At 58.0% G+C, this 19,838-nt stretch overlaps 1 protein-coding gene across 2 annotated transcripts in view; it reads right to left on the minus strand.

Annotated features, from left to right (window-relative positions):
* The window catches only part of NCKIPSD (NCK interacting protein with SH3 domain), a 26,862-nt gene extending 7,146 nt beyond the window's left edge, over nucleotides 1–19,716 (minus strand). The window contains exons 1-9 of one of the 2 annotated variants that reach the window (XM_078609493.1): nucleotides 19,362–19,716; nucleotides 11,210–11,322; nucleotides 9,388–9,598; nucleotides 8,484–8,583; nucleotides 6,386–7,237; nucleotides 3,783–3,991; nucleotides 2,732–2,770; nucleotides 1,360–1,527; nucleotides 546–632 (exon numbers count right to left, since the gene is read on the minus strand). In XM_078609493.1, coding sequence (XP_078465619.1) covers nucleotides 546–632; nucleotides 1,360–1,527; nucleotides 2,732–2,770; nucleotides 3,783–3,991; nucleotides 6,386–7,237; nucleotides 8,484–8,583; nucleotides 9,388–9,598; nucleotides 11,210–11,322; nucleotides 19,362–19,529 — 1,947 coding nt within the window. In that variant the 5' untranslated portion in view covers nucleotides 19,530–19,716. The remainder of the gene's footprint in view (nucleotides 1–545; nucleotides 633–1,359; nucleotides 1,528–2,731; nucleotides 2,771–3,782; nucleotides 3,992–6,385; nucleotides 7,238–8,483; nucleotides 8,584–9,387; nucleotides 9,599–11,209; nucleotides 11,323–19,361) is intronic. The other variant, XM_078609494.1, reaches the window with a different exon arrangement.
* Nucleotides 19,717–19,838: the final 122 nt, after the last annotated feature.

The following is a 19,838-nucleotide window of genomic DNA, read 5'->3' on the forward strand; positions in this document are numbered from 1 at the left end:
ATCACATCACTGGTCCAAGGTTAACAGGTTGCAGATGAAGACCTGCGTTGTGCATTGTGAATAACACGATGGTGGTGGTGATACTGTTGATGATAGTTATTGTATCACCGACATGCTATCACTAACATTGAAAATGTCACGGTGAGTCTCATTTATCTCTCATGTGGCTGAAATTAATATACACACAAATTGCATCTCTCACAATCGCCGAGGAGCCACGGATGAACAAGAAGGCAGAAGCCAGGCGGTGAACCGGTGCTACCAACAATTACCCAAGCTCTGTGATCCTCAATATATTCAGATGTTTTCAACCAATTAACTGAACATTAATGATGATATGGTTATCAGCATTCAATTAACATTTGTTTTTGTATTGCCGTGTTCGACTTGAGGCTCCCTTGAAAAGGAGACGACTCAACGGGCTCTCACCCAAACATTAAAGTACGTTAATGAATCCGTGACGACGCCAATGACGACGGTGACCAATACTCTGATCAGTGCAGCCCCACGACCACCCTTCCGCACCACCGCTCACCACCACGCACCATCTGGTAGTAGCTGACGAGCGACAGCACCGGCTCGCAGTCGTCCCTCTTGCACATGCGGCGGCTCACGTCTGGGTTGGCGTCCGTCTGCGGGGCGCACGGCAAAAACCGTGTGAGCGTAGCCACAACTTCCAGGGATAACCACGGCGTGGCCTCGACCCGACGCCGACGGCTCGCGACGGTTCACGGTAACTGGCAACGCTCTCTGAAGGGGACACTCTCAGAACCGTGAGGTCCAGAGCTGGGATATCCGCTCGTTCACGCAATCGATTAACTCCACAGTTTATCGGGTGCACTACTGCCCTCCTGTCGGTGCCCTTGGCCAACCCGGCGCTCGCCTGTAATGTGCACAGCGGGCACCAGGGCCGCACGGGTGGAGGGCAGGTAGACGGGCCTGGCATCGGAGTGGCACCCGGAGTTCGGAGGCTAAGACGCAGACCCAAAGCCAGGTGGCGGGGACGCTGTAAGGGTGGACTTTGAAAGCGGGCGCTGAATTTGCGACTACCGGATCTGGCAGAAGAAAAGGAGTGAGGGTTACGTATCGTGCCATCGCTGGCATTGCCCACTGACAAATTGCTTTGTTGCACACGGGGAGCCTTTCATCCGTTAATGAGGTCACATCCCGGGGTCAATTCTTGATTCTGCCAGGGGTTAAACCCAGGAGGCCACAAGGTTGGCAGCTCAGCAGCCCTTCACAGAGGCACCCAGATCCCTGGTCTGTGGGCCTGTGAGAGTGCTCGATCGATCGAGAGCGAGCGAGTAAGCGAGCGAGTGAGCGAGTAAGCGAGCGAGTAAGCGAGCGAGCGTGCGAGACCAGGATGGAGAGCAGCTCCTGCAGGTAGCTCGAGATCACGGCCTCGTCCTCGTGGAGAGCCCAGCTGCGCTGCTGCGCGTCGTCCTTGTGCCGCGCGAGGTCCGTGAAGATCACGTTGAGCCGAGTCACGTCCTGGCACTCCAGCCCCTCCGGCAGCTCCTGCAGGTCCTGGGTGGCCGGTGGGGGGGCGGGTGGGGGGCGGGGGGTGAAGGGAGTGTATCTAGCCGTGCTCACAGATGCCACCGCTGACGTGGATGCGGCCGCTATGCGGGTTTCATGACCGCTCGGGTCGCGTCTATCAACCTGAGCGTCTTGCACGTTGCGTGTAGACGCGCGCGGTACACGCTGTATGTGCCACGACGTGTTGGCTGCAGACGTGACACTTGATACCTTGCGAATGGGATGATACCTTTCGAGGGAGCTTCGACTGTTAATTGCCGAGACTGTGTCTGTGCATCAACCGCATTCCCCACGGCGCAGCCTAATGGGTAATCGCTGCGTATGCCCAGTCACAAATTCGAAGACATCCCACTTGCACAAACAAAACACTTACGGGTCCTTATTCCATTTCCCTGTATCCTAAATCCATTAAAATAAAATAATTATAGATAAATAAATATTTGTTCTGGTCTTCAGTGACATGTTTTTTTGGATTATAGAATCTCCGTATAGATAACTTATTTCCCATACTTATTACACTTGAATACACATCACTGATTGGAGCAAAGCATCAGAGCGGCAAAGTGGCAGCGGAGCGGTTACGAGAGGAGGAATCACGTCAAACGTCCAACCGTCTCAGGGAGCACACGCAGCGACAGGCTGTCATTAGTGGCAGGCAGAGTGTGGCATCTGAGACGCAGGGCGCGTAAGAAACGAGGCGGTGCCTCGACGGGGCGTGAGAAGAGAAGAGAGGCTGAACCTCGCCTCCATGCTAGGGATGCAAACAGCGCAGCCTCGCCAAGGCGCTCGGACAAGGCACGGCGTTAGAACGTGGCTTGGATTAGAATACGGCACTTATTGGGAAACTGCACGCGTTAGAACACTGCACGCGTTAGACCACTGCACGCTTTAGAACACTGCACGCGTTAAAACACTGCACGCGTTAGAACACTGCACGCGTTAAGGCACTACACGCGTGAGCACACTGAACGCGTTAGGGCACGACAGGTGCTGGGATATTGCACACATGAGCGCACCGCAATTGTTGGGACACTACACACGTTAGGACACCACAGGTGTTGGGATATTGCACACATGAGCACGCCGCACGGGTTAGGAGACTGCACGCGTTAGGACACCACAGGCATTGGGACACCGCACACATTAGTTGGGAGAGGGCAGGAACAGCAGAGATAACGGTTGAGGGGCTTACCGCCTCGCTGGGCGCCTTCTCCTCCTCTTCCTCCTCCGCCTACAAAACCAAAGCCGCGGTGTGGCAGCGCAGCGTGAACGACACGACACGACACTCATCCCATCGTCGGCCCTGACCTCACTCATCCCAGTCAGTCAGTTGGGTCAGTTTATTCCGTGGGAGGCCCACTGAGCTGAGGGGCCTGTTGTTCGATAGCGATCGGGCCAAAGTGGCCACCATCATCGTCAAGCCTCGTGCCGGCGTCGTTGGCGTACGCGGCTGTAGAGGGGGTCACCTTGGCTTTTCAATTTGTTATTATTAAACTGACATCACAGCGCGTATTTATAGGACTTCCGAAAATCCGCCGCGCTCGCGGCATTTAATATCTCACGGAAAAAGCTGAGAAATGGTCGCCGGGCATTACATAACGCGTCCTTAGAGATGTGCTCAGCATCCATCTCAAGGTGCGACCGACGATAGAAGCCCTCACCATGTTGCCATTCGGCGAGAATCTGTTTCCTCTACGAAGGGCGTGGGGCTCAGGGACAGATGGCTGCTAACCCCCAGCATCGAATTAATTGGCTTGAAGATGTGCGAGGTGTCAGGGCTCCAACCGGAATAAAAAGCAGGGTTTAAAGTCAGCTTCTGAGCCGCCAGGGCCGGCTATGCGAGCGTAATCTCGGTCAGGTTAAATTCCAACGTCGTCACGAACCCTGCACAACGTGACCCGGCTCAACTGCTGAATTGGCGAATAATCGAGCGTGTGATGGTCACACAGAAGTGGAACTGCACAGCGGTGGGGAAAGGTCTCAGCGTCTTGACATGCGACGTGTCAACGTCCAGATGTCGGGAAAAGGGCTTCCCCCCTACCGTGCTCCACACCCTCCACTCCTCATCCCTCAGCCTTCACTTCCAACTCCCTGACCTTTGACCCTTGGGGCCTCCATCCAATTGCACCTCTGTTCCTGCCACTACCCACTTCCTGTTCCCTCGTCCACCACCCCTCCTTCCTCAGCCCCTCATCTCGTGCCGCTCACCCCCAGCCTCCCGAGCCCCACCCTGACCCCCCCACCTGCTGTGTGAGCAGCGACAGGAGGATGTCCTCCATGATGTCGGCGGTGTCGGGCAGCGTGTCGCGGATGTGCCCGACCACGGTGCCGATGGCGACGCGCGACAGCTCGTAGCTCAGCCCCGTGTTGCGCCGCACCAGCTCCGTCAGCTCCACGCCCATGGTGCGGGGAACCGCGCCGGTGCCGCCTCCTCCTCCGCCGCCGTCCTCCGCTGCCGGCGAGGGGGGCGACACGGAGCTCAGCCGTGCCCGACCGCTATCCGACGGCGCCACGGAGGGCTCCGCCCGCTCCGGCGACCGCCGCCCTACCTGCGCTCGTGCTACCTCGTGCGATGGCGGGGAGGACGGGGGGGGGGATCCCAACGGCGGCTCGCTCGCGCCGTTGACCGACGTGTCACCGCGTACGGGCGGGGAGGCCGCGGGCGTCGTCTGACCGGGGGACTCTACGCTGCGGCGCAGCGGGGATCCGGCGCCGCTGGTGGCCTGTGCCGGGAAGGCGGGGCGCTGGGCCTGAGAGCCTCCGGGGCGGTGAGCGGGGGAACCGTGGCAGCGTGCGGGGGAGTCGGTGAAGCGCACGGGGGAGTCGGCGCAGCGCACGGGGGAGTCGGAGCAGCGCACGGGGGAACCGCACGACCGGACCGGCGAATCCAAGCGGTCAAACAGCGACTCTGAACGCTTGAGCGGCGAGTCGAGGCGCCGGAGCAGCGCGTCTCTCCGTCTCAACGGGGACTCGGCGCCGTTCGCCGCCGCCGCCACCTCCGGCGTTGCGCGCCGAGCGAGCGGCGAACCGGGGCCCAGCCGCTCCTCCGTGGCGTCGCCACCTCTGCCACCGCCCGCAGGGCCCACGGCCGCATCCATGTTTTCCGGCGTGGGCTCGGGAGCGGCGGCACCGGCGGCGCCACCACCGTCGTCGTCGTCGTCGTCGTCGCCACACGAGTTCTCGTCCGACCGGCTGTCGGCCGGCACCTTCTCGTTGCCATCGCGAGACGAGTTCGACCCGGTAGAGTGGCCGGACGCGTCGGAGCTGTCGCTCTCGGCCGCCTTGTAGCTCTGCACGTCCTTGGCGTGCACGCGCGGGAAGTCCCTGCCGGCTATTTCGCTGAACAGCGTGCCGTTGTGGCGCTGCGACGCCCGCTCCGGCTCCCGCCGCGGGGAGGCGGCGACGGTGGCAGCGGCGGCGGCGCCGTCGTCATCGTCGGAGGGGAGAGAGAAGGAGCGGTCACGAGAGCGAGCGCGAGAGGCGGGGGCACCGGCCGTGGAGGCGGCGAAGATCGAGGGGAAGAAGCCGGAGGCATTGCGTGTGGAGGGGGGGGCGATGGACGAACCCGCCAGGGAGTTGCCCTGTGTGTCGTCGCAGGCTGAAGGGCCGGGGGTTTAGTGGGCGGCGAGGAAGGCGAGGAGATTCGTGGGGGGCAGGATGGACAGGAAAGGGAGAGACAAGGGAGGCGGGATTGTCGGAGGGAGAAAAGAAGGGGCAGAGACAGGTCGGGGAGAGACAGGAAAACAGGAGTCAACGGAGGACTACGTCGGAAGTCATGGCAGGAGGGAGGGGGCAATCGGAGAGGATCGTCCATCCCAGGAGGAGCGGAGGAGCCTGGGGGAGGATTCGGGGAACACGCGGAACGTGGAGGCGGTGTTGGTGGGAAGGGTGCGGCCAGGGCAAGCGCTGGGGTCGTGGGCGCCTGCAGCTAGTGAGAGAGGGACTGGGCTGGGTTAGTGGCACTTCCACTGCAGACGCCGCACAGACCTAGCACACCACCAAGCTCACGCACACACATGCACCCCACACACAAAGGTGTACACAAAGACACACACACACATAAGCGGAGAGCCAAGGAGCATGAGGGTTCCAGTGAGGAGGCAGGCGCAGCAGGGATAAGCGGTTGCACAGTTGCACGAGGGAGTGGTGGGGAGTGGTCACACAAGGGAGTGTTTGTTAAGGACCACGTGCCAACAGACACGCCCAGAGGCCCAGCTTCACGTCACTCGGCTTTGGAGACATCTGGTAATGTTTAAAAATGAAGCAGCAAAGAGCCATGCTCACCCGCAACTGAGCTACAATCCAAGTCATTCATTCCATCCAAAGCTGCAATTAAAACGTCGGTCCGACGGAAGTGAGCCGTCTGGCTGTGCCGTGGCCCAGGAAAAGGGGTTTGGCGAGGAGGTGAGAGGGCGGGGTGAGTGGGTGAGTGGGTGAGAGGCGGGGGGGGGAGCTGAAGGTGGGAGTGGAGCCACGCGCATTCCAGGTGGCGACGTTAATTGCTTCCGTGCGGCCGAACCACCCCCATCCCCCCGCCCAGCCAGCGAGCCCCCCCACGACGAACCGCACGCCGAAGGCCGTAATGCGCTCCCTCGTCAGTTCTACATCCCTCGTACCAGCCCCCCACCGCCCCCCCCCACTCCTCTGTCTAATTCAACAACCGAACGATCTCGGTTGTTGGTGCTCGTTGCGATGCACCGCAGCCACGCGGGCTCGTGGTACCCAAACAAGCAAGCGCGGAGAATCGTGGCGCTCCGGCGTCAGCGTCGCGGTTATTGCTGTTACGGGGGAAGGCGCTCGCCCGGAGCAAAGCCTCGCCAGCCGTCAGCGGGAGCAGCGTCGTTACCTGCCCTTTTCCGGCGCTCGGGCGACAGCAGCTTCTGAACTAACTGCGTGAAGTTTGGCGGGTTCCAATGCGGCCGCCTCCCGGTGGAGCCCGAGACTCCCGCGCCGCCGGCGGCGGTCACCCGTGCCGGCAGCGGAGGCGGCGGGGCCTCGCGCATCTCCAGCCCCACCAGCAAACCCGCCGGCCCGCGGCGGGCGCCGTTTCCTGCGCTCGCCACGCCCGGGAAGAGCCGCGAGTTGTCACGCCGCGCCTCCGAAGGTGCCGGCGGCGGTCTGGGCGAGTCCCGCTGCGACGCCAGCGAGGGAGGCAGTCCGGAAGGAGGTACCGCACGGGTGGAGGAGGATGAGGGGGGGGAGGAGGAGGAGGAATCGCCGAAGGCCGAGAGCGTGGGCCAAACGTCCCCCGCCGGTGGCGAGGCCGCCGCGTTCCGCGCCGGGACCGGGCGCGGTTCCGTCGGCGCTTCCGGGATCGCCGGGCCGCCCTGGAGCGACTCGGAGTTTCTGAGCGGTGGCGACGGAAGGCGCCGCTCTACGGCCTCGCCGCCCACCGAGAATGAGACCGAGGCCACGGCGCTCACGCCTGCCGACGGCCGCTCGGGCCCGGTGCCGTCACCGCTGCTCCCCCCCGCGGTCCACCGAGAACCGTCGCTAAACGCGGGCGCCACCCGTTCTCCTCTGCCCCTAGCCACCTCGTCCGCAGCGTCCCTCGAGATGACGTCACTGCTCGAGCAAATGGATGCGGTGGCACAGGGAGATGGGGCGGGCGATGCGGATGAGGTCGCGGATGAGCGGGAGGGGCTGGGGGGAGGGGCGGGCGCGGGATGCGATTTCTGGGATTTTCGTGCCACTCCACCTGCCGGTGGAAAAACAAAACGGGGGGTCAATGGTGGCTGCAGCAGAGCCACAGGACAACAATGGTTATACGACCAACGCGAATCCAGAACCGCGGCTCCTCCACCATTCCATTGAGAACTCCACCTCCCACTTGACTCTCCCCTTCCACTGAGAGCTCCACCTCCTACTTCACTCTCCCCCGTGATTCAAACACCGATGCTGGAGCTGAACACATCCAAATCACGTGCAGAGACGACGTATGGATGGCTCAACTTAGAAGCTTTGCCCCGCCAGTGCACTGGAAGAATTCAATAAAATTCAATAATGAAAAAAACGGTGACAATGGAGGAAGAGAATCCTGAAGCTTGGGCATTCATCTGAGAATCTGTCACGCGGTCTCATCAACCAGCACTGCCTTACAACACACATCGACAAGCAATGTCAGTAATGACTTACCAATTAAATGTCAAAATAAATAATACTGATTTATCTCACACTAACGAGCATCTGGCTTTTATCGTGGTTGTGATGGTGCCTCGTTAAAATTCCTCCACTCGGCATGCGTGCGCGTTTCCACGAACTCTAAACACCCCAATTGTCACACCCCAGCGTGGAGCAGCTCCCTGGTGTGAGCGGGGGGCTGGATGGGGGGGGCGGGGGGAGCAGGGCAGCAGCGAGCACCTAATTCAAATTCAGCACCCTCTGTAGATAATAAGAAAAGCCATCAACACAATCGGACAACGCTGCAGACTGGGAACAAAAACAAAAGAGCTACACACAGAGGCAGCGCTGCTCGCAGGCACCAGGGACGCGGGCGCGACTCCTATCCACGCGCCCCTGAACGCACGCGGCAGGTGCCCCCCCCGACGGGTGAGCGATGCTCTCAGCCTTGGCCAGGCCACCAGTTTCAAAGAGAGAGCCGACAGGTGTGGCCGGACAGTTATTATTCATATTGACAGCACACCAACGCAATCGAGCTGAACACGCGGCCATCCGCTGCAGGAATCAGCGAAACGTAGAGACGACTGCTTCTGTCGTCATGATGGACTCATTAGTCCAGCAGAGGCACCACCACCATAGCGGCTGCTGTTGCCATCACTACCACTACTATCGCCGCTGCTCCTGCTGCATCTGCTGGAGTCGAAGGTAGCCACCCCCCCCCCCACTCCCACTCGGCCGATGGCGCTGCGGCGACAGTCATCGCGAGTTCTCCTTCCCATATGCCTGCCCGCGACGTGGCCGGCACCTGGCGGAGAAGGCCTCACCGTTCTGATTGGTGTCCGTGAGCTTATCGAGCGGGTAGCTGCGCGTCTTCTCGGGCTGGGCCGGGACGACCGGGGCCGCGCGGCGTGGCTGGGGTGGCACCTGCACGTGAGAATTCCGCGGGGAAGAGAGGAGGAAGAGAGAGGTGGCGCGCAGGGGTCAGTGAACGGCAGAGCAGGGGGGTGGTGACGCAGAGAGAGGCAGCAAGAGAGGGACAAGCGTTGATGGAGAGGTTATAATGGGACCATTTGAGCAAGCTTGGACGTGCCCTCGGTGCCCTCGGCGCCAGGGATGATGATTGCCGCGTGCAACGCAGTCGTGGCCACGTACATCGGAAAGGGATCGCAAGCATAACGTTGTGCATTCAACACTCGCCGAGAGTTCACTCCGCCCTAGGAATGTGAAATTTCCACCAATGGGTCAGGCTGCAAACAGGCGGCGATGAGCACTGCCCCATGGCTCATTTGAGAAGGAAGCCACTCAAGACTTGTTTTAACGAAGGTTCTCTACACGAGCCTCTGGAGTCATCTCGGGGCCAGGTTGCCAGCCCGCCACCTCTCCCTCCACCTCTGTCGCCCAAGTGACAGCACCACGCGGCACGACGCTGCGATGCACTGCACGGCTGCTGCCACGCGGCCGCACCGTTGCGTCGGCGGCGCAGATGAGACGGCGACCCGCGAATCCCCAATCAGCAACACGCGTCTACCAGACGGGCGTCCCTTCACTCTCACTCGCGTGACCTCCGCCCTCAGAGTTGCTTGAGCGACGACCAATTAAGGGGAGAGGCGCTCCGAGCCTCGTTCCGTACAGGGTCTTTAATCGCGGATTAAGAGGAGCGTGAACAGAAGCGCGACCCCCGCATGACCTCGTTACGCGGGGACCCCCCCCGCCGGGCCCCCTTCTCACCTGGTAGGGGCTGAGTTCGTCGTCCTCCAGGGACCCAGCGGCGGAGGGGGTCCCTGTGCCTGCCCCGCCGCCCCCACTGTCGGAGCCCCGTGCGCTCCCTCGCTCGGCCAGCTTGTGCTCGCTCGACGCCGGGGTCAGGATGGTCGGCCGCTGGGACGCGCGGGCCTGGCCCTGCTTGGCCAGCGTCTCCTTGCGGTGGTGGATCAGCTTCCTGCGGGGGGTGGGGGGAGGGCGACACGGCGCAGACAGAATCGCCAAGGGGGCTTCGTGTCAGCCACCGCGAGGGCCCTGATAGACAACGCAGTGTCGTGCGGAAGAAGCGTCAAGTCAGTGCAGCGTATCCACACGTACTCGTGCTTCTTCCAGGTCACACTCAATGGGTGAGGACAGCAAACCGCGCACTAGTGTAATCTGTGTCAAGCACACGCACGCAATAAACAATCCTCTCACATTCGGTGAACAAAGCACACCGAGAGGCTTAACTTCAGCCAGGTCGTGTCCAGGTCAGCAAAACAGAAAAATATTTGCGCACCCAGAAAATCACATCCACAAAAACCTCCATCTCTCTCTCTCTACGGCTGTGGCTGTAGTTGCTACTGGTCACGTGCCATCTACGCCAGACCAATTAGCGACTGAGAAAATAATGACCAAGAAAATAATGAGTGAGAAATTAAGCCCCAATTAACCTGCGCATTTTTCTTTAATGGCGTGCGTGTGTGTAGCGTGGTGCGATCACAAGCGCATGGCATGTGGCATGCATTCATGATCGACTGGATGCAAATGTATGCATGTGTGTGTGTTGGGGCGCTGTGTGCATGTGTGTACGAGCAAGCGGGTGTGCGTGTGTGCAGTGTTCGCTGCGTGTGTGCAGTGTTCGCTGAGTGTGTGCAGTGTTCGCTGTGTACGTGAGCGGGCAGCTATGTGTTAATGTGCACGAGCAAGCGTACGATGTGCGTGTGTGAGCGAGTGCATATTGCGTGCATCAGTGCAAGGGTGTGTATTCACGCGCACCAGTGAGCGGTGGGCTTGCTGCATGCGTGCGAGCGAGCAAGTGGCCAATCATGTTTGTGTGTCATTGACGAGTGGGCATGTAGACACACATGCATGAGTGTATGTGTGTGTGTGCGCGTACACACAATGCAGCACCTCTCACAACAACAAGCAGAGCGCTGGTCGGCTAAAATTTAGTAAAGTGGCACAATGAGAATCACAAGTGGTGCATATGTCGGTTATCTCAGTCAGCCAACCCATGGAACCTGGGTCTGTCCGGGGACCTCCTGCCAGCAGTGAGCCTTCCAAGCTTCACATGATGGCCTCAAAAGCGCACCTAGCCTGGCACAAACGCTGTGTTTATGTCACCATCACTTTGTGGAAAATGGTGGCTGTTGTTGTTGCTACATTTAAGTGTGGGTGGGTAAGCGTGTGTTTGAGCAAACGTAGAGGCACACACGCCATTCCGGGTGAGCGTTGGGAGCGATGGCGCACTGGTTAGCTCACTGTGATACGAACCCGGCGAACCGAGTTCCATTCCCGTTCACAGCCAACATGAGTGATATTTCAACTGGTCCTGGGCCTCCCCTAGGTCGACTTGGCCTTTAATGAGTACCTCGTGTGGTCTGTAAACATCCGCATTGGGGAGACAATGGAGGCTGGGCGTGGTGATGGCCACACACCCCGTCTCGGGCGTCATGTCGTCCTTCACAGGTGTTCGCTAACAGCACTTGGCCCAATAGTCCATTAACGGCTATACGGAGCACGTTTGTCCTTGTGTGTGTGTGTGTGCGAGTTGGTGCGTGAGAGCGAGTGAGTGCGCGGTACTCACTGCAGCACCTCCCTCTGCTCGAGCGTGTACTTCCCGCTGTGCTCCATGGCAATGTTGTGGATCGCCTCGATGGCGCGGTCAATGGACAGGATGACCGCATCCTTGTTCTCGGTCTGAAGGGGGAGGGGGCACACGGTGGGGCTGCTCACGTCAATCACGCATGCCGGGCTGGGCACAGTGCAGTATTAAACAGGTCGCCCTCTGGATTCGAACCGTGAACCCCTTGACAACAAGCGTCGAGTGCGTTACCGCTGGGCCGCGTCACCGCCCAGGGTAGAGCGTGGACAGAGCTTGGAAGGGCGACCACCGTGAGTGATAACAGATGTTACAGGCTACGGGGCTTCCCTGTTTGAAAGTGGAAGGCAGTGCAGAAACATTTTCCATCTTCCTGTACTTCTGCACTCCCACCTCTAACGCAACCTTCATCACACCGCACTGACCAGCATGGCGACGTCAAGGTCAGACCCCCCACATCCAGAAATCGATTGACAAAAAACATGACAGTCCGTGCACTCATAAGTTGACAGAAAAGCACCCAACCATAAGAACGTAGAATTTTGCCGCGATCCTCGTGTGAGCAGGGAGAGAATTTCCATCAGACACTCGACTCGGCGAGTGTCCCACTCTACGCACATTTTGACTCCTGTCACGGAAAACACATTTTAAAGGCGCCGTCGTGGCTGAACCGATGTGCGTTCACGACCACGTCGCGGTGTGCCTGGCTGGTCACGGTGGACACGGCGCACCCGTGTGCGGAACACCGCTAAATTAAGATGACCTATTGGAAAATCAAACAGAGCCGTCCTGGTTTTTTGTCGTGCGTCCGCATGGATTTTCATTCGCGTCGCAAAAAAAAAAACGCAAAGAGAATTGGAAAAGACAGAGAGGAACAATACAGCGATGCACTCCGATTGAATTTGGCAAAACAAGAATGCAATGCCTGCTCGAGCAAACGTTCGTACCGAGGGCACGCGTGTGCGCGTTGTGTGTCCATGTGTCTCAAGGTAGGAAAGGTAAGCCGGCGTTGGTGGCTCAGGTAGTGGAGCGAGCGGCTCCCAATCAGAAGGTTGCTCGTCCTAATCCTAGTTGGGGGTTGACTCAGCTCATCATCCCTCCACGGTCAATAAAATGGCGATCGCTTTGTAGGAAAGTCAACATTGTTTGTCCGATGGATAGGCTCGCCCACAACAAAGGAATGTGGAATTTCCACCACTGGCACTGCAGGGCCGTGAACAGGAGATGAGCACCGATGCCTCAACATTCATTTGAGCAGGAATTCACTTTATTTCAATAAGGTTCTCTACATGAAGTCCAAACGTTTTGTGGAGTCTTAATAATAATATCCCCCATTACCAGAGGGCCTTGCTGTACAACACTGTGATTTACTGCTCCGCCGCAGTGCAGCTGCACTTTGAGCAACACTCCACGCTGTACAGGAGATTAACGCAATGAGTCTCTGCAAGGAATCTGAATTTCTGTCTTCGGTTAGATGACCTGAAAAAAAATGAATTATAACTCTTTCCTGCTGAGCTCCCAAAATCAATTTAATGGCCTAAACCAGCACTGATCAAACTCCATTCCTCATGACGAGATCCACTCCATTCCACCTTTTCATTTTTGCAAATCCTTATCCACCATTGAAATGTAAATTAAATCGTCACAAACTGCACACGCATGAAAACTGGTAAACCAGGCCTGGGGTTAGTCTTGAGGAACGGAGTTCCAAAACTCCAGTCCTTCAACAATGTGTACAGCCCTTCGTCATTTCACTGTCGGATGAAGGTCTCCCAACGACCTATCAGCCATGCAGTTTGTTTGACCACTGGTTACTGCAGGTCGGTCAAGGAGAGAACCAGGATCAGTTCAGATATCACTCACCACTGATGTTAGCCGTGGCCAAGATTCGAACACAGGTAGCCGGGTTCAAAGCGCAATATGCTAACCACTGTGTCACTGTGCTCCCCTCTAACACTGTAACCGTCCTCTATATTTTCAGGAACGCCTCACCGAGTCAACTGTTGACAGTTATATATTGTATAGCTGTCACCGAAAATGGATTTTACTGGCCGAGTAATCACAAACAAATAGGTGCCAAGCTCAGCTCTTTGTCCTAATTGCCGAATGGACTGTTCTGTAAGGGAAGCCCCACACATCATTGCATTTCCTCAAGCCAGCTGTGTCATCTGCAGAACAGCCAAGATTTGGCAACCTATTTTCCAGTTAAAAATAGATGCAGCAGAAATCAACCGGTAAGATGATGCACAGGTCCCCGATTTGAGTCAAGGTTAAATCACAGCGATGGGAATTCATCACCGCTCGCTCCCTCGCTCGCACGATTCGCTGCCACGCGGCGGTTATGCGATCACGCAGCAGCGGCGGCAGTGGGTTTTGCGCACGAAGAACACCGCTCGCAATGAGCCAAACGGAGGGCGCAGATTGCAGCAACAATAAGGTGTCGGCTTGTTTTGACACAACCTCCCCCCCCCCTATTCCTGCACCCTCCCGCGGGCAATTCCATTACGCTGATGAAACCCGGGGAAGGGGGGTGGGGGGCTGCACGTGGAGTTATGTCACACGTTCTGCGAAGTTGTTTTTTTGTCCCGGGGTCAGATTACTGTGACAGTCCAAGCCCCCCGCCACCAACCACCACCACCCCGTGGCTCCCCCCACGCTGGCCCTGCAAATCGGCCAATCAATGACCGCCACAACCCTTCCGAACGTCGGCGAGAGCAGTGTTTATCGACGCCGCCAGCACGAACAAGAAAACCTCGCAGGTCGCGCTCACTCACGCGCAGGGACGGAGCGGGAGATTTAGGTTTCCCCGCTCCTATTTAACACCCAGATGTATTGTCCTTGGAAGTGGAATCTGGTGATTTTCCCACTTGTGCCGAAGAGCCCGCCGAGGAGTTGTTGTTTTGTATCTGCCCGGGTTCGAACAGGGAAAAATGTTTCTGCTGCGGCCATTCCTGGTGCTCTCGCACCCCCTGCCCCAACCACTGCAGAGGCGTGCAGCGTGCAGTAATAAAAGAGGCAGAGTCTTGGGCCACACGCAGAGCCAGAGACGCAGGGTGCCTGGGACATTCAGAGAGCCGTAAATCCTCACCGCTCGTTAAAGCGGAGGCCGCAGAGCCGGGGACTGACAGCAAATTCAATAAGAAGAGTCGCAGCACTTTACCAAAAATAACAGAAGAACAGCGCCAAGCCCGGGGCCCGGTGGAGCCGTGGCACGATGGAGGCACAGGAACGCAAAACCCAGGGTGGCCTCTCTGACACCAGATCCCCTCCCTCCATCCCTGCGGCTCTCTGTGGCCGGGTGAGCGTCAAGGCCAATTGAGATTCCACACTCCGTGAAGTCCGCCGTAAATACGCGCGGCACCGCAGCCCCGCTCGCGCGTTTGTTTTTACTCCTTAATATTCAATTCGCTCTGCGGAAAAAAAATATCACAGTGCTCACCATCTCGAGCGGCTTTCGTGCTCAATTAAGAAATTATGCTTTCTTTCAAATGCAAATTTTCCAGGGTTGGTACAGCAATGAATGCATTAGAGCAGCTGTGATGCATAACAGGATAACCTCAAAGCACTGGCTCCCCAGAGGCGCTAGGCCGCTTTGAATGAGCGGCGCCTGTATGTACATGTTTGGCACGAGCGAGCCGTGCAAGACCTGTTTACACGCCGTGCTAGATTGGTACGCTGCCGTATATTTAAAGAGGGTGACAGCCCGACGTGACGGGTGATGTCTTCTGCAATGGAGATCTGGGCGGACAGTGAGGACTCCACACGAACAGCCCTGTCTCCGTCGGATTGTCTGCCTCATTCATACCGTCCGTCCTGTCTGTACCAATCATCTCGCTCGGGCTTTGCGTCTTGTCTTTATGCTGTCCGCATTGCCCCTGGGGTCAATCACCATTATGATTGTTGTGTGGTTCGTAATGAATGTCAATCACAATGTAAATGTAATGGTAATTTCAGCCATCAATGCTTCCGTAATTGTAATTATAACCGACTTCTGGTCTGGCCCACACTCTCAACTGTACTCCCTGTACTGTCCACCTCACCCAGGCTGTCCTGTCCGAGCTCTCTGTCCTGTCTCATCTGTGCCGCGCATCGCACTCCTCCGGGAGCCACCCCTTGTTAAAGAGCGTCGCACGGAATCGTCGTGTCCCACGCACCCTCCCGGCTACCGACGCCGTAAATCTGCACCGACAGCGGCTGCGGCCCCACGAGCGCCGTGCGACGCAGCGGCCCTCGCCGCTCCGTGGACCGTGGCTCACTTCTCTACCCGAGCGCTCTGCCACGTGACGCCCTGCCCCCGATGATGCGCCGAGATTAGTTTATGCAAAACACATTAATTCTGACGTTTTTTAAAATTATTATTGAAGAGTTGTGGGTCTATTACTCAATACCTGGCTACCGTGAAATTGTTTACATGACCGACTGCGGCTAGAAATATTATGAAACGATATTTCTATCAGGCCCCCATGGTGCGATGGTGCCATCTCCAACCATTATTCACTCACGAAGAACGGTCATTGCCCAAGAAGCCACCTATTATATTTGTTTTCTTATGTACAGCAGTGGTATTGACAAAAGTGTGAAATGTACATTATGTGTGCTTGTGCACTACCGCCAACGCAGCATCACAAACGTTTGTTTAATTTCCCTCGAGAAGAGCCCTTCTGTTAGTCCAAACCCTGCCCATGCCCAACAGCATGCCCTTTCCGAGCTCTCGCCCACACCTCCTGTCCGGTTTAAAAAGCCACCATGGCAGGAACCTCCTGCCATGAGAGTCTTGAGACTCAACGAGGCTAGCAGATCCCAACTATAGGGAATTGCTGCCCACGGACACCGTCGGAGCAAGAGCGGCTGAGGTAGCGTGGGGCCTGCCTCTTCATGGCGCAGAGGATTACGTATCACGTCAAGCACCGGCCAAGCATCGATCGCCGGATTATTCACATCAAGCGCCGAACGCTTTTTCCAGTGGATATTTCAGGCGGAGAGTGGTGGCATCACCACCGTCTGTCATCTCAAAGCTTAATACGCTTGCAAGGCACGCAGCTGCGAGGCATTTAAACGCCTGGCATGTAAGCGCGACGGTTATAATTACAATGCACACAGGGCGCAGTTATTACCTTGCCATGGAGACTGTAAGCCGTGCCCTATCCTCTATCCCAGTCGTTAGGTACAGCTGGTGAAACGATAGTGCAGACTTAACAGACTCCCTGGGAGGAGGGGACCTCAGGACCCCTGAGGAATAAGGGTCCCCGCTGAGGACCCCTGTGACTTGTTTGAACGTGACCAGACCCAGTGGGTGGAGGGAGATGCCCCTTCAACCCCCCAATTCACTACTCCTGGACCACTTGCACACCCGGACCCTGGCCACATCCCCCCCCCTATGTGGCCCCCGCTGAGAGACCGGACCACCCCATTAATCCACTCTTGGGAGCTCAGATGCAGATGTGTCAAGGGCGGTTCGACTGCCGCATGTCACATGTCACATTGCATTGCCCGTGGTGGCTTCTTCGGCCCGACAGGAGGCAACAGCAAGAGTTCGGCAAAAGGGAAATGGTCTTGGGCAGGGTCTGGACTCTAGGTCTGGGCAAGGGCAGGGGCAAGGTCTGGGCAAGGGCAGGGGAAATGCATAGGCCGGGCAATGGAGGAAAAGGTGTCTGATGAGGTTGACGAGGTTGACGAGGTGGTGGAGTAGGTGGCCCAAAAGGTCGAGATGGTGAATAGTTGATTGTGGATGAAGTGGACAATGAGGTTGCAGACGAGGTGTACAAGGTGGTGGATGAACGCGGCAGAAGAGGCAGTGGATGATGATGTTGCAGGGGAGGACGTTGTCGAGGTGTCGGATGACGCGGACGAGGTTATCGAGATGGATGTGGTTGTAGAGGAGGTAGGTGACGTTGAACGGGGAGGGGATCAGGTTGTAGATGAGGCGGGCGAGGTTCTATTGGAAGGGGGATGATGTTGTGGAGGCGAATACGGCGGTGGAAGTGAATGTGGGAGAGGCGGCAAATGAGGTGGTAGAGGAGGTTGTAGAGCACCCCATCGCCCCGCTCGTCTCTCGGCCCGAGTGGCTTTGTAAACACGGCTCAGCGGGCATCAACATCACGCGGCCCGCCAGCTTCCTTCCTGCACCACCGCATTGCCCATTCATCCACCGCCTCCGCTCTGCCTCATTCACCGGCTCCTCCACCGGCTACTCATCCTCCTTCGCTATAACGACGCCCACCTCCTCGTCCACCTCATTCACCTCTTACTAATCCACCTCCGAATGCACCTCATCCCCACCAACCTCCGCAAACTCATCCTCTTCCACCTACTTTGCCATCCAAATTACCACATCATAATTATTATTGTTTATTTACAGCGTGTCTCCCATGCAGAACATCTCACCCACCTCGTCCTCCACCTCGTCACCTTGTTATCCCTCACCGAGTCCAGCACACCCCACCCCCACTCATCCACCCGTATCATTCCCTCACTTCACCATCCCTCACCGCGTTAACCGCCTCCGCATCCACCTTTACCCTCCGCATCCACCTTTACCCACCACCACCACCTTTACCCACCACCACCACCTTTACCCACCACCACCACCTTTACCCACAACCACCACCTTTACCCACCACCACCACCTTTACCCACCACCACCACCTTTACCCACCACCACCACCTTTACCCACCACCACCACCTTTACCCACCACCACCACCTTTACCCACCACCACCACCACGACCTTTACCCACCACCACCACCACCTTTACCCACCACCACCACCACCTTTACCCACCACCACCACCACCTTTACCCACCACCACCACCACCTTTACCCACCACCACCACCACCTTTACCCACCACCACCACCTTTACCCACCACCACCACCTTTACCCACCACCACCACCACCTTTACCCACCACCAGCACCTTTACCCACCACCACCACCACCTTTACCCACCACCACCACCACCTTTACCCACCACCACCTTTACCCACCACCACCACCAGCACCTTTACCCACCACCACCACCACCTTTACCCACCACCACCACCACCTTTACCCACCACCACCACCACCTTTACCCACCACCACCACCACCTTTACCCACCACCACCTTTACCCACCACCACCTTTACCCACCACCACCTTTACCCACCACCACCTTTACCCACCACCACCTTTACCCACCACCACCACCACCTTTACCCACCACCACCACCACCTTTACCCACCACCACCTTTACCCACCACCACCACCTTTACCCACCACCACCACCACCTTTACCCACCACCACCTTTACCCACCACCACCACCACCTATACCCACCACCACCACCTTTACCCACCACCACCACCACCACCTTTACCCACCACCACCACCTTTACCCACCACCACCACCTTTACCCACCACCTTTACCCACCACCACCTTTACCCACCACCACCACCACCTTTACCCACCACCACCACAACCTTTACCCACCACCACCACCTTTACCCACCACCACCACCACCACCTTTACCCACCACCACCACCACCACCACCTTTACCCACCACCACCACCACCACCACCTTTACCCACCACCACCACCACCTTTACCCACCACCACCACCTTTACCCACCACCTTTACCCACCACCACCACCACCACCACCTTTACCCACCACCACCACCACCACCTTTACCCACCACCACCACCACCACCTTTACCCACCACCACCACCACCTTTACCCACCACCACCACCACCTTTACCCACCACCACCACCACCTTTACCCACCACCACCTTTACCCACCACCACCTTTACCCACCACCACCACCACCTTTACCCACCACCACCACCATTACCCACCACCACCACCATTACCCACCACCACCACCACCATTACCCACCACCACCACCACCTTTACCCACCACCACCACCTTTACCCACCACCACCACCACCTTTACCCACCACCACCTTTACCCACCACCACCTTTACCCACCACCACCTTTACCCACCACCAACACCACCTTCACCCACCACCAACACCACCTTCGTCCACCACCACCACCACCTTCGTCCACCACCACCACCTTCACCCACCACCACCACCAACCTCGCCCTCGGCGTATCTCCCGTCCCGCTCGTCACCGCCTCACCTCGTCCCTGCGGATGTAGGTGACGGGCACGTATCCCACGTCGCCGCTGCTCTTGCTCGCCAGCCACCAGTACTGGTTGCTGCGCTCCAGGATCACGAACGCCTCGCCCGCCGCGAACGCGAGCGAGTTCGCCTCGGCCGAGCGAAAGTCGTACAGCGCGCGGTACATCCCGCCGCCGCCTCCCTCCTCCTCCTCCTCGTCGGCGGCGGAGTCTCCTCTCAGTCACTCCACCTCGTCTCTCTCTCTCCTCGTCGTCGTCCTCGTCTCTCCCGCGCCGCGTCTCACGGAGCTGCCGCTCAGCTCGATCCGCTCCTCACGCTGCTGCTACTGCTGCTGCCCCCCGCCCCTCAGTGGCCGGAAGCGAAACCTTTGACCCCGCCCAGCCCAACCCCCAGCCCCCACCGCGCGGTAGCGAGGGCGTGGCTCGCGCGGTGACGTCACGCGCGCGCGCGGGAGATTTGAGATTGAGAGCGGTGG

Source organism: Lampetra planeri, chromosome 32 (assembly GCF_965212315.1).
Source record: "Lampetra planeri chromosome 32, kcLamPlan1.2.h2, whole genome shotgun sequence".
NCBI classification, from domain to species: Eukaryota; Metazoa; Chordata; class Hyperoartia; order Petromyzontiformes; family Petromyzontidae; genus Lampetra; species Lampetra planeri.